Raw genomic sequence first — 14,194 nt, 5'->3', positions numbered from 1 at the left:
CATTTATCTTTGCACCACTGTATTAGGACACACAATGGATTTGATTTATTAGTGTTTCAGAATTGCTATAACTTGGACTAGGTCTTTACGAAGTTAACTCAAGATCTATAAAAATGAAGAAATTTAATAGGAGTGAATTCTCCTGCTATTACTGAATATGTATGCATAAAAAAGCATGAAGTAATAATTAGCAGTTTGTCCTCCCATAGTTTTTATGTTTCTTCTTGGATGATACTTCTAGATGAAGCATTAATTTTCCAACTACAAACCTGAATCTATGAAACTAGATTTCTGACATTTTTCAATAAATTCAATTGGTCTTATGAATTATAAAAATAAACATTGTAATTGTAGTATAGAGCTAATGAGGTGAAAAAATTATTTGGAAGACTAAAGATTGATTCCATTCAAATATTAAACAGCATGTCATATGGAAACAGAGAAGACTGAATACTGACTCAAATCTACAGGTGAGGTGTTCTTTTATAGACAGGATTATAAAAATGTATGTAGGCTATAGTCAAATATACTGAGAGTGTGCGGAGTACTTCCAGCTATAGGAAAACTACAAGGGAAAGAACAGTGTCTGTGTCTGTCCAAAGTGTGAAATATACCATACCTGTCCACACTAAGTGCACAGAGATTAAGGACTGTGATTCCCACTGATGCCTTCTGTATAAAGGGGAGGAATTTGCAAAGAAACTGCCCAAATTCAGAATCTCCAAAAGGCCACTTCTGAGCCAGGAGCTAAAGAAAAGATAAAAAATAATCAGAATATTTGAACAATAGCTTAGCAAGTATGTTACAAATGTAATTCTTTCTTGTCTTAAACATAATCATTATAATATTGAGTTTTTCCTACCTCAAAAGTAGCTTTAGTACTGATTGAGTCTGGGAAGGAACTGCTGCTGTTGAAGCATAGAGGGTGAAAATTTAAGCTTAAGCATTGACCTTCAACGCTTGTCTTGTTGAAAGATCTTTCGTTGATGTGCTTCATCCACTAGTACTTAACAGTGAAAGCCTAAGTCAACTCCATCATAAATGGTTGCGATTACCATGTCCCAGAACCAAGCATTCAAAGCTTAATTTGTAGTTCATAATAAAATACCTCAGAGCTAAATTCCCGTGCTTGCATGCAAGTAGATTCTTGTCATTGTGAATGTACTGCTGTGTAAGTAATGTCAGTATTCTCTGCCAGTTTCTTAACTGCATGTGGAGAAAATAGTGTACATAGACAATTAGTTCCATATTATGTTCTAAAGGACTGGCATCCATGTGGCAACAGAAAGGCACCCGTTTGGAAAGGTATGAATGGGTGACTGGGATCACCTAGATCAGTATTTTTTTTTCTTGCTTACTGAGAACTCTCCTTCTTCAAGGAGAGCTGAGAATCTTGTTTGATGTCAGTACCACTGCAAACAGAAAGGGACCATCATTGTGATGGTATTCCAGTTTAGGAGAATCATACTTACTGAAAGCAAATCCTTTTTGTACCAGAGGTTAGTTAATGGATCAGCAGAATTAAAGATTTCACTACTGTCAGTACCCTTGGTAATGAATGTAATGAGATTATGCCTACAAGCTGTTGAACTGTTTTTATCTGTATAGACTAAAATACATTGAGAGCTCTAGCAGAATTATCTTCTGGATGGATTGGCAACAATAGAACAAATGCTTTCAGGGCATAGTTGTGCTTTTTGACAGAAAATCTTGCATGAGTCTTTGGTTTATTTCAGGGGTTGCAGAAAAACTGTTAGAGAAGGGAAGACCAGATTGAATCCCAAGTGCTTCTCCAAACAATTGTAGTCAAATGGAATTTGAGCTTCAGTTTCTCAACAGTTAGTAATTGTATGGTATCTGGGTTTGTTTAAAATCTGAGTAGTTTTTGGCATCACTGAATGAAAACTAAGTGGCACTGCCAAAAAAAAGAGGTCATAGCAGACATTTATCAGTTTTATCAACTGTTAAATAGAGCCCCAAAACTGATTTATCGTTATAAATCACACTTAAGTGACAACAGAAAAACAGTCCCTTGCTTGTGTGCACTGATTGTCTGTGGCATATCCTCAGCCCTAGAAGTGAACAAGCACTTTGTACTGACCGTGAAACCGGTACTACAAAGCAAATAATATCTTCAAAAAGAAAAGTGTTGTACTTGAAAAAGGTCCACTTAGTTATGACTCCTCACAGGGAAGCTTTATCACAGTTTCAGCATGTACACATCTTTCCTGAACCCCAGGAAGCTCTCAGTTTTTAAGATGAAAAGTATTTTATTCCTTTTGTTTCTTACTCTTTTCCAAGTAATTAAAGTACTGTCAGTACCAAATCGTTAGACATTCTTTTCAAGTTGGTTTTAATCAAAATCTCTAGGATCAGGATCAAGTATCTTGATTATTTTTTAAGATTAACTTTGCAATCGTTTCTGTGCTTATCCTCCAATATCGCTCCACATCAGCTATGCTTTGATGACTTCCCTTTGGTTCAGGTGCCAGCTTTTTTTCTTCTGTAGATATTTTTAGCCAGTGGTTTTCTAATTTTGCACTGATGCAAGTCCCTTGCCCTCTCTTCTACTCTAGCAGAATGTAGAAACTTCGGAGGGAAACAACATGTTTGTTTTGAACAAAAAAAATGGGCCCAGAAATTTAATTGAATTAGTCATCATTTTCTCAGATACAGGTAAAGCAGTGGGACTGCTTGCTATGCTCTTCCAGTGCTTTTGCATGTTTTAAATATCCGAACAAAATGGAGATAAAATTCTAGCAGATTACACTTTCTCTCAAACTGTAACGATGGCGGGAATTGGGCTGATTGTATCCTAACTCGTCCTAACTATCCTAATTCCTAACTCTTAGTTCGCCGTGATTCAGTCCAATGGATTCTGCTTTTGCAGTTCCACTCAGAAAATCTCAGAGGTCTCAAAATAATACAGCAAAGGAAATGCACTTTCCCCCTTGTGTATTTGCAGCCCTAAAGTATTTAATAAGGTTCAACAGTGGAGCCGTTCATGTATGAGAAAAGAGTGTAGTCAATGGCTTATTTTTAAACTGAAGTCAGAAACAGAAATTTCATGGTTCCACAATATTAAAAAAGTAAAATAACATAAATCCCTCAGATCAGGAAACTGCAGCTTTGTTGAGTATCCCTTCTTTTCTACTCCTTTATATGGCCTCTCTGCCCCAGCGCTGCAGCGTGAAACAAACAAGACAGCAGTGCTGAGAACATTCCTTTGCAGTGATCTTTAAATGTCACTCAGCTGATTTTATTCTACTGCCATAGCTATTTTCTAACCCCATTAGCATGCTAGATGATGTACAACACACAGATCAAGTCCCTCTGTGCGTCCCAAGCAATTTATATATAGTTTAAAAGAGAGAATGTTATAATCTAACCACACGAGCGTTTATCAGTACATGTTCATATGCATCCAGTGTTTATCTAATTCTAGGCTGATACTGTGTGTTTAAAGGCAGTTGATGACCCTGAAACTCAGCCCAAAATAGATGGACTGGGTTGGGTGCTGGGTGTGAAAAGACTATTTAAAACCTGCTTTGGTTCAACAACTGTGTTTTAGGATGTCCTCTCTCTCTGCCTCATGGCATTGAAGATAAAAGCGAAGGTTTTATTATTCCTGCCTGTTCCTGCTCTACAATCTAGAATCTTCTTCCTTTATCTGCTTGGCATCGTTGCTGTACAGATATGCAAGATCTGTTTTCCCAGAAACTTCTTGCCCCCATATTGAATACCCTCCTGTATTCCGTGAGCTGTAGGTGCTCAAAGATTCTGGTGGCACAACTCTGGCAGTCAAGTTTCTGCTCTGTCTTCAGCTGTACAAATACAAATATATTTTTTATTCCCCAACTTTTGCTCAGCTTTTGCAGTGATGGATACAGGGCTCAGAAAGCAGATTTATGGTTGTTTATGTAACTTCTAGTTGTATGAGTTGCCATCATCTTCTAACAGTGGAGTAGGAGTTATAAAATTAGTGTATTCCTGGGTGATTTCCTTTCCTTGCTACATAACGCAAAAGGAAATGTGCCACATCACATGAGATTTTGTCATGTTTCCTGTATGAAATGTTGAGCTGTGCTAGTGTGGCTCTGTCTCAAATTGTCATCTATATTTATATATGTCTCTTCCAAGGCATGGGCCAAATATTGTGCCTGCTGCTTCAGGTGTAGCTCAGGTGGAATCTGACAGAACACAAAGAGTTAAAGAGAATACTGACTTAACTGCATTAAGTGATGAAAGATGGTAATTCTGACTGAGGTGTCCTTGTCTCCAATGTGCGAGACTCATTGATTAGAAAGAAGTGTTCTCCTTATTTTGATATTGATATTTTGATTCAGTGACTCAGCCAGGACACCTTCTATCCCTGTGAAACTATGAATTCTTGTGCTGTGAAGTTTCAAGTCTTTCTCTTCTTCCTACAAACCCTGTACACTAAAGAGAATTGTGTTGCAGGACAGTGCTCATCCCTTTCTTAGGGCTCAATAATGCTTGCACACTCCTGGTACATGCCGCAGCTCTGCTCCACAACTTTGCAGGTGAGGAGAGCTGTAAGGGTGAAGGAGAGAGAATACTGCCTATCTCTAAGTATTCCTCTTCTTCCCACTGCTGGAGTGAAAGGCCTCCATTTTGGAAGGGCATTGAGTAAGGAAAAATAGAGGAAAGCAGCAAACAGGACAAACCTTGGTAGTATACGACACAAGGCTAACACTGAGCACATCAAGGCGACACAATAATTCAGGTTTCTCCTGACTTTGGGATCACTTAGTATTTTGCTTACACCTAAAATTATAAGGACACACTGCACCTCTTCAGCAGTTCTTTGCAGGAAATATATTCTTAATTTTGCTGTAGCCAACAGCTATCTTCTTTCTATATTTCTAGGGAATACGAGGTGGACTGTTTGTTCCTTCTCAAAGAAAGGTTTTGTAGGGATGCAGGAGTAACTTAGATGATGTTTTTCTCTATTGCCCTATTACAGCTTGTTCTGCTGCTTTGTTCTCACTTATATATTTTCTCTTACTTATACATTCCTTTCCTAATATGCCTGGATTTTACAAAGGAGAAAATAGATTATGCTTGAAGAGATCCTAAAAAAAAAAAACAACACCTTGTTTTTCTGTCTCAATTAACAGGTGAAAACCACGAATCCTAAGTTCTGTGCTCTCTTTAAGATCTTTATATTTATTGCAAAAATCTACTTAGGAGCAGAAAAAGCATTCCAGAAAACTTCAGACATCTCCCCTGTGGTATTTTTGCTGCTTACAGAGTAGGATTTGTGGGTTTTTTTCCTAATTATTTTGTGGTGATGGTTAATTTCCCATCTTTTTAGGTAGACTGTTTTTGCAACTGTGCTCCTCTTCTTCAAGGGAATGAACTGCAAGATGTGCTTACGTGCATAGTAATTTGCTGAAAAAAAAATCTTCAATTCCTGGGCAGTCCCTGCTTTTATTATTCTCTCTGCTGTGTTCAAGTGAACAGGTTCTTGGTCTACTTTTACTTGTTCCCTTTTCAGTTTAGGGTGATTGTGCCTTCAGAATGCAGCAGTCAATTCATTTTCTATCTCTAGATTTCTTTTATGTACAGTTGCTGTGGATGATACAAAACGCACTCAATTCATAGGTCATTTTCTAAGTTGGTAGTTCCTATTTCTGTGTCATGCTGGGCTACCAGTAAGTTGCTTTTCAGAATCACTGACAAATATATAGCAAAATCTGAAAGGCAGTCAAGAGGGTGACCTGAGGATTTCCTACTGGTGTTCTTACTTACTTGAGAGAAACATGCTGCACGTGGGACAAATTTTGCTTTTATAGGGGGATTTCTTTTCTGTTTAGATGTCACGTGTGCTGTGGGCTTGTCCTTATGCTACTTTGGCACAAAACTAGGACTACTTTGGACGTCACTTGCTCGATTAGTATACAGAATCCTTCCTGCTGTGCTTGGTTATCAGCCTTGTTTGTGTATAATATTCTGTCAGTGAAAGCGATCTGTAAAGCCAAATAACTTGTGATCTAGAAGAGATGAGTCTAATGCTTCTGCATTTTTCTCTGATTTTGGAAAGTGCCCATGACTAAAAATGCCTCAGCTAAGTCTTCTTTTACAGGAGATAAAATGGCCGAAATTGCTTGCTTCCTGACAGCTAACTTTTACATTTAACTTTATAATGTTCTAGGTCAGTCACTCAGATTAAGAAGCCATTGTAACTGAAGTAAACATAAGCATCAATAAGAAAATAAGAATAGTTTGTTAAGGAAAGCACTATTGCAATGAGCTGTTTGACCAGTGGGCACTCGTGCTTTTTTTTACTGGGTAGATGTCTTTTATATTGTACTGGTAAAATAATTAAGGAAAAGTTTGTAAAAATGAAATAGTTTAAAAAGTGGCTTGGTTGGTTGATTCTTTATAAGATGATGACTTAAGGAATTAAGAATAAGACTTAGGGTGATGAAATGAACAGACATGTGATGTAGTTCCTTCTTCAGTAAATAGGATTCATTTAAAGGCTTTTTTTTTTTTTTTTGGCATGATAATGGAAGCGGAGGGAGCTCAAGGCTTCTCAGTAGCACCCTTAATGGTGAACTTTGTTATTCCAAAGGTGGGAGCTTTGAGTGTTTCTGGATGAAACCTAGAGTGTTTCTAGAACCATGAGCTCAGGAAACTTTTTCTCTGCTGCTTCTGAAACAGATTTTTTTCGGTGGGGAGAAGCAGCAGCAAGAACAACAGTTCCTCCTAAACTTCAGCCCATGATAGCAGCAGCAGCTGTAAGGGCTTTCCAAAGCTCTAGTACAACCAAGATGATGGTGATGCTATGGATGAATGTTCTGCTCTTCCTGTCTGTATATAGCCTTAGAAAACTGGCTAGTTTCATCACAGAAAGTAATCCCCTAAGTAAACTGCCATACAAGAAGTCTAAACATATTTTCTGCAAATGTGTGTGTGTGGCAGTGATGGATAATGTGAGTAAAGCAGCAGCTTTCAGGGATCTGCTGTGTCACCTGATTCTGGAAAAGGAGGTATGTCTTAGAAGCTTTTGCACCTCCTTTTTCTTCAGTGCTTTAATCTTACTGCTACAGCACCACGAAACTTTATTATTCCCAGTCATTTTTTCTTTTTTTCACTGAAAAGAACTAATTCCCACTGATTTGAAGGCTTCATGGTTTGATATCATGAATATCTGAGATTAGTTCGTTTTGTATTAAGAGGAAACTTTTTGGGCCCAAGTGCCATAAGTGTAATGGAAAATGAAACTGTGTTAGAATGAGTGGTTCAGTCCATTGAGGTTGGATTTATAATGGGCATCCTTCTAGTAAAAACTCATTTGTTACAAGTTTTAATATTGGTTTGATCCTGTAAGTGAATATACTAGAGGTAATTAAGCCTGATGGGACTTTAATATATTCAGAATAACTTCAAAGGAGGCTAGTGAATATTACTAACATCTCAATCCATTTAGCAAATTGCTAAGGGGAACCCATCATATAATTACAGTAATTGGAGAAAGTAAGTGGGAATTCTTGAGTCTACCGTACAGTAAAGGAAGGATAAAAATGTCAGAAATCTATGACCCTATCTGTATCTGACATCAATTATATATATATATATATATAATTGATGTCAGATTATTACAATTATATATATACATATATTTTTTTTTCTTTTAATGTCACATCGTTGTTAATCCTGCAAATGCACAACAGAATCATGGACTCGTTCCTTCTGGGACCTTAAGTTTTCAATTACTCTTACTTGTTAACTGTTTTGTTTTAATGATCTGTGAAATTCATCTGAATATCAGTAAAATTAACTACTTCTTTTCTGAATATTTTTTCAGAATAATTGAAGCTTCCTTACGATTTAGGAAAGTAATTGTACTTATTTCTGATGTGACATTGTAATTACAGTGTCTTAGAAGCTTTTGCACTGTAGAACGTGGCTATAACCTTAATACTGTAAGGTTGGTTACTTTAACACGCAGATGAATGCTTCCTTTACTCTGATTCCAAATTTGAAGTTATTTTTGTCCTCCTCAAAACGAATATCAGACTTATAAGGTTTTAAGTGTATGACACCATTTATTTACATAGAATATTTGTTTAGGGTATGAACTTACGATTCAACATGAGGCTGACTCTGCAGCTCTAAGATTTTTTAAAATAAAGTTTAGAACTAATTATGTAAAATAAGCTTTAAAACTATTTTTTTCTTTTTTCACTGACTGTCACTGCCACCTTCAGATGGTTATAATACTTTCAGTAGCCATCCTTTATATTGTCACTCAACAAGGGAAATTAAGTGGTGCCACAGATTTTGGGATCTCTTGAGATACAAACAGGAATAACATCTAATAGAATTTAAAATTAACTTTTAATGCAGGTAGGCATATTCTTGAATGGGTAATTTGAAAAGTGTCCTGTAAATAGTAACTTAATTATTTTTTAATTAGCAGAAGTAATAGTGCTCACTATAAGTGCTACAGGATATCCATGTTTCAGAATGTATGCAGCTAACTTTATACAGAAATGTGGCTGCGTGTGATAATTTTGAAGTAAATAATTTTGGAGGGTCAAGCACTCAGAAGACTACTAAAAGCTAGATTTATGCTTGTCATCATGATTTTAATTCTGAATTGTAGCATATAAGAGTTGATATACGTTGATGTCAGGGGTCTGCAGTTTCATTCGCAGCCTTCAATTATCAAATACTTCTCTGTGATCCAGAAAGATACTTTGATATAGTCTATGGTCATGTTCAAAACCACAGTTCATCATACAAATTATACCAAGGCCAGGGAATTTACAGAACATGAACTGTAAGGATGTATTTCAGAATAATAAAAGCAGTAAAAAATATATAGTTTGTTGCTTTTAACTAAAATCCTTGTGAATTTTCAAAAGGCAGTTCTGGAAGGCAAAATTAATTCCAGATTCCCAGTTCCCTTTCAGTGAGAAGGTACAGCAGGGCTCTTGAAAGTTTAGAAAATATTTTTGTCTCAAGAATACCCATTCTTTCCCAAACTTAGCTTGAGAAAAACACTTGCTGTATTTTTCTTAAGTTTTCTTATCAAACATTCCAGAGAAAGGACAGCACCCTAGCAAATACCTACGAAGACAGCAGTGCATAGTGGGAGATGTAGTCCAGGTTATTCACATTACTAAACTGAATTTATGAAAATATGCAGAGCCCCAATCTCATGTCTCATTAAGCATCACATAGCTGTGGATGACAAAGGGAGATCTCAAGTCAAGCAGAAATTAATCATAAACTTGATTATGTAAAATATTTTCTTCTGCTGTCTTATTATTAAATTGTATTTTCCAGATGGGATACTGGAAAATGGAAAGTAACATTTCAATTAAATCATGTTCCTCATGTGATTAGCAGTCCTTTTCCTGTTTTCAAATTGATATTATGTTAAAACTAAGCAATGTTTAAAGATTTATCTTTAATTTATCCTACTGTAAGATCAGAATCAGGTAGTGCATGTTACTGTAGATTATATGCCTCTATATAAATGAAATGTATGCACATGTGTATTTTTAATTGATTAATGATTTCAAGCTGTTATGATCTTGCTGTATCCACACCTGTGGTACAGCGCAGGTCGAGTTACTGTCAATTAGATGTAATATACTTTTTTCTTCAGTTCACTTTTTTGCTGTTTTATTTTTAATTTAAAAATCCAATTGAAAACCATTGAACTTACTCTAAATTTATGCATTAATTTGCTTTGTTTAACGTTTATGTACCTAAAAGTTAAGTCTCTTCAATCTTTAAGGGTCAAAATGTGAGGAATGGTCTTTTTCGTTATGCTATTTACTGTTGGAAATGCCTGAAGTTTTTACTGATGTCTCGTCAGCTGTGGATTTGTATAATCCATAAGGATACAGATAGAAGTTTATTGCCTGCTAAACCACATTCCTTAGTGCCACATCTACATGTCTCTTGAACACTTCCAGGGACAATGATTTAACCACCTCCTTGGGCAGCCTGTTCCAGTGCCTGGCCACTCTCTTGGAGAAGTTTTTCCATGCAAGTTATATCAGTAAACATAGATTGCATTAGGAAAAGCACTACCGTATGGCCTTGTTTGAGTAGAATAAAAAATAAAAATGAGACAGAACAACTGGGGCAGAATTTCTGAAGACCCTTCTTATGCTTTGAGAAAAAGAGATGAAATCTGATTCTTCAGAAAGGTTCTGTGGTTTAATTAGCCTTTCTAGCCCTGGAATAACTTTGGGAATCTGTTTTTTGTGGGTGTTTAATTAACACCTTAATTCACAGTGTAACTGACATAGTGTCTCTCTGCAGTCATAACATGAATCTTGCTGATCACAGAGTATTTTCTGTAAAAATATATAGGATAGAATATTCCTAAAATAGCAACTACTCTTAAATTTTATGTCCATAAAGTAGGAGGACAGTTTACAAGAAGTTACTCTCACAATTTGTTTTGTTAGCTATAGTTAGAATAAAGCAAGAGCCACTTGATATATCACAGTTCAGTTAAGAGCTATGTCTTTAAAATAAGAGGTTAGAACTGAGAGCAAGAACTTCATTGTAGAACAAAACTGAGTTAGGTTTTTTCTTAAGTGAACTATTCATCGACAAAGGAGCATTATTTAGACAGAGAAGTAACCACAGAAAACTAGTGTACTTGTAAGGAAACTGCAGTTAAAAGGTATTGTTGTTGCATCCTACCTTGTACACAATGATAGGAATATCAATGACAATATAGATAAGGTCTCCTAGTGCCAGACTGGCTATCAGTGCATTCGGGCCATTCCTCATACACTTGTTCTGGTAAATGATCCTCAGCAGAGTTGCATTCCCAACCATTCCAACGATGAAAATAGCACAAGATACCACTGTGTTAATGTATTTAAAAGTTTCAGCAATCTTAGTCTGCTGGGAGCATTTGACAGTTTGGTTGGATACCAGGGGCCGTCTAGTGGTGGGGAGTAAGCTGGATTCAATCCCTGAGAAAGTGGGAGGGTTGTTTTCCGCGTCACTCCGGTTGGTAATGTATCTGTCAGAGCTGTCACTGAGGACAAATCCCAAAAGCAGCAGCAGCAAAGAAACTCTTAAATACAAGGCTTCCATCGTGAAGTCCCAAATGAGCCAAGTCAGCAAGACAGGTTTTTTTTTCCCCAGTATCTCAGTGAAATGCTTATTGCTTTTTCACCTACAGAGAAAAAAAAAACAATTAAAAAAAAAAAGCACACATCAATGCACCAAGTAGGGTAACACAGCCTATTTCTCGCTTAGAATGAAGAGCATTAGTGTGCTTTCTATAGCACATGTACATAAACACCTGTTCATCATCGTTGTGCTACTCTGATAACTAGATTGCCCCCATTCATTAATTCTCTAACGAGACACAAAGACAGATGAGATCCTGTGGAGTCCTTTGAGTTGGAGACAAAATTTGTATCTGAAAGGATAAAATAGGGTGGGAGAAGCTCTGTTTTATTATATAGTCTCACAAGAAAAGAATACCAGTAAAGGGAGGCTTCGGAGACTGTTGTATGATTTTTTTTTAACCAAACTGAAATATTATTTTTTCTGTTAAAAAGGTACCAATTAAGCATTAATATTAGGCACTGTATTTGTCATTTTTTTTAGTATTTTTTATATTTTGCAATAATTAGGCTTTGTTATTTTTTTTCTGACTTTATAACTACCCAAATTTCAGCGGAAGACTGAAAATACATATATTTCAAATCCAATTTTGGACTTGATCCGATGTCCAAAGATATTAGGAGGAAGACTTGCATAGTCTCAGGACATTTGACCAGGAAAAGCCCTTAAAACTACATGGCAATTTATTGCGATAAAGTCTTTGGTTCCTGAATAATGTCATTGTATCTCATGTTGCAGTCCTTATCCAGGGTTAAGTTAATTATAAAAAAATATGCCTTTCCAAAGATAAAAAATACTTGGTTTAGTGTTTTAAGTGATAAGCCATGACATTTCCAGATAGAAAAGCAAGCATCTTAGCATTCTGTCCTGGCATAACTGCCTGTGTGTATCTCCAGAGCTGTTGGCTGCTGCTACAGGGGACAGATAACACCTCATGTGAAACCTCCTAGAGGTGCGAGCCAAGGAAGACACTCTGAAATCCATTTCCTTGAAATCTCAGTCTAATTTAGGATGAAGTTTCTTTAGGTGGCTTGTGTCTGCAGACCACGGCAAAATGCTACAGTGTTGCCAGAAGAAGAGTAGAAAGTCAGGGATTTAAAACTTGCTGATTTCTAGGGACTCACATGAGGGATTTAGGAGAGTCCTTTAAATAAATTAATCCTAATTTAATTCCCTGTGGGGCTGTTAATGCAGTTTATAACGACAAAAAAGAAAAAAGAAAACCGAACACAAATTGCAACAAAAAAGTGTTGCAGACAATTTACTGATAGGAGCTCAGGACAGAGGCACAGTGCAAATATTTATTGTGTGATCTGTAAATGTGTGTACATAGCTGTACACAGCATATGTAAAGCTAATGGGTATTTTTGTCTGATATGTAGAGTGCTATCCCTCGTAGACCAGCGATCCAAACTGAGTCTCCTGTCTTGGTGGACCTGAGGTGGCCAGCTGACCAACTGTGAGTACACTTGCTTCTCAAAACTGTACGCTGAACAGCAAGTCCTCCTCAGTTAACTCCTGTTCTGGTGGTATTGCAGGGCAGTCAGCAACAGTAGGCAGCATGGAAGTGCTTTAGGATTCTAAATCATACCAGAAATAGCAGGCAACTTCTTTATTGCAACTCTTTTCAGGCAAATATTTTTCCTTGGAACATTTATGATGACTGCGGCTCCACCAGACTCTGCTTTAGTTAGTCGTTTATGTTAGTTTTCTCCTCATTTCATAATGCTTTCCTGTGAAAGCTTAGTATACATGTGCCGTATGAACGCAGTGGTAGCATGGTAATCACGCAGGCAGCATGAGAAGGCTAGGAACAAAATTGCCAGTTGCCGTCTCTTCCCTCTCTCAGAAGAAACTTTCCCATAAGAAGCAAGTTAAATTTGTATTCATTTCTAACGATTTTTTCCTGTGAATCCATAACAAATCCGTGGAGTCTATATTATTACAGTGTAAAATAAGAATATGCGACCTGCCTCGTGTAGGTAACTTATCAGTACACTTAATAACTTTTAGCGGTGTTTTCTACTCTTCATCTGCGCAGGCAGTGGGGCAGACCTGCAGGCCACGTGCATGTGCTGTCCCAGTGCTCAGTTAGCAAGTCCGGGGTTTGAGACATCCCCTCTGGGGTAAGCAAGCCCGAAGCTCCCCGCGCCGCGAATCGTGGGTAGAGCGCACTGTTGGAAGCGAAAGGGTATTATAGAAGAGCTAAAACGTGAACAGCGCTTCATCCTCCCCAAAGGCGGCTGAGATGAAAATGGGATCTCGCAAACCGCAGCACCAAAGCTGCGAAAGAAGCAGCGCCGGCAAAGCCGAGCGTCTCTGTGTTGCCTCCCACCCGCTCCTCGCTGCCGGGATGCCTGCCTCGCGGTTCTGCCGCTAACACAAAAGGTTCTCCCTCCACTCGCACCCGTACGGATCCATCCTCGCCCCCGCCGTTACCTGGCGTGCTGCGGCGGCCGCCGCGCACTCAGCCCAGCGGTGCGGCCGGCCCCGGCCCCGCGTTCATGATACGGCTGCCGCGATTTCCTCCGAGAGCTTTTCCTGGGATAGCCTCGGCGGGATCCTCCCGCCTGCCGCTGGGTGGGATAGAAAAATCTCCTCCTCCGCTGAATCAGTAACGAAAAGATGGGCTGGAGGAGAAGGCTGAGCGTCCTCGCCGTTCTACCCCCTCCCCCAATTAAAACAAGCCTGCAGCCCGAACCGAGCCCCTGCCAACGTTAAACACAAAGGCTGCCTCCCGGGCACAGGGGAACACAGAGCTCTTTAACTGTTTCCTCTCTGAAACGGAGGTAAACTTCTTGAGTGGTCTCATTTAAGCAACAGCCTTTGGGAATCCATCCATTCCTGTGCTGCCTCCTAATAGCACGCTGGGTTCATGCAAAGGTTGTGTGTCTGCTTGAATCAGACTACTTAGGAGCCACAACCAGACTGGGGAAAAAGAATATGATTAAATGCGTAGCTTTTGTTTGCTTTTTTTTTTTTTCCCTGACTTGGTCAGGATTAGCTTTGCAAGGCAATCAGTAAAACTGGATGTGGAGGAGTTTCAGGA

The 14,194-nt window shown here is 38.2% G+C and overlaps 1 protein-coding gene across 1 annotated transcript in view; it reads right to left on the bottom strand.

Moving 5' to 3' along the window:
* EDNRA (endothelin receptor type A) overlaps positions 1 to 13,768 on the bottom strand; it is a 29,552-nt gene extending 15,784 nt beyond the window's left edge. Inside the window, exons 1-3 of the mRNA XM_065736386.1 lie at positions 13,585 to 13,768; positions 10,705 to 11,188; positions 620 to 747 (exon numbers count right to left, since the gene is read on the bottom strand). Coding sequence (XP_065592458.1) covers positions 620 to 747; positions 10,705 to 11,106 — 530 coding nt within the window. The 5' untranslated portion in view covers positions 11,107 to 11,188; positions 13,585 to 13,768. The remainder of the gene's footprint in view (positions 1 to 619; positions 748 to 10,704; positions 11,189 to 13,584) is intronic.
* Between the last annotated feature and the right edge of the window lie 426 nt (positions 13,769 to 14,194).

This window comes from Cyrtonyx montezumae, unplaced genomic scaffold (assembly GCF_038088225.1).
Source record: "Cyrtonyx montezumae isolate F1298 unplaced genomic scaffold, pur_monq_1.0 scaffold_2, whole genome shotgun sequence".
Lineage (NCBI taxonomy): Eukaryota > Metazoa > Chordata > Aves > Galliformes > Odontophoridae > Cyrtonyx > Cyrtonyx montezumae.
The sequence above is the reverse complement of the archived record's forward strand: the minus strand, read 5'-3'. Positions and strand labels throughout refer to the sequence as shown.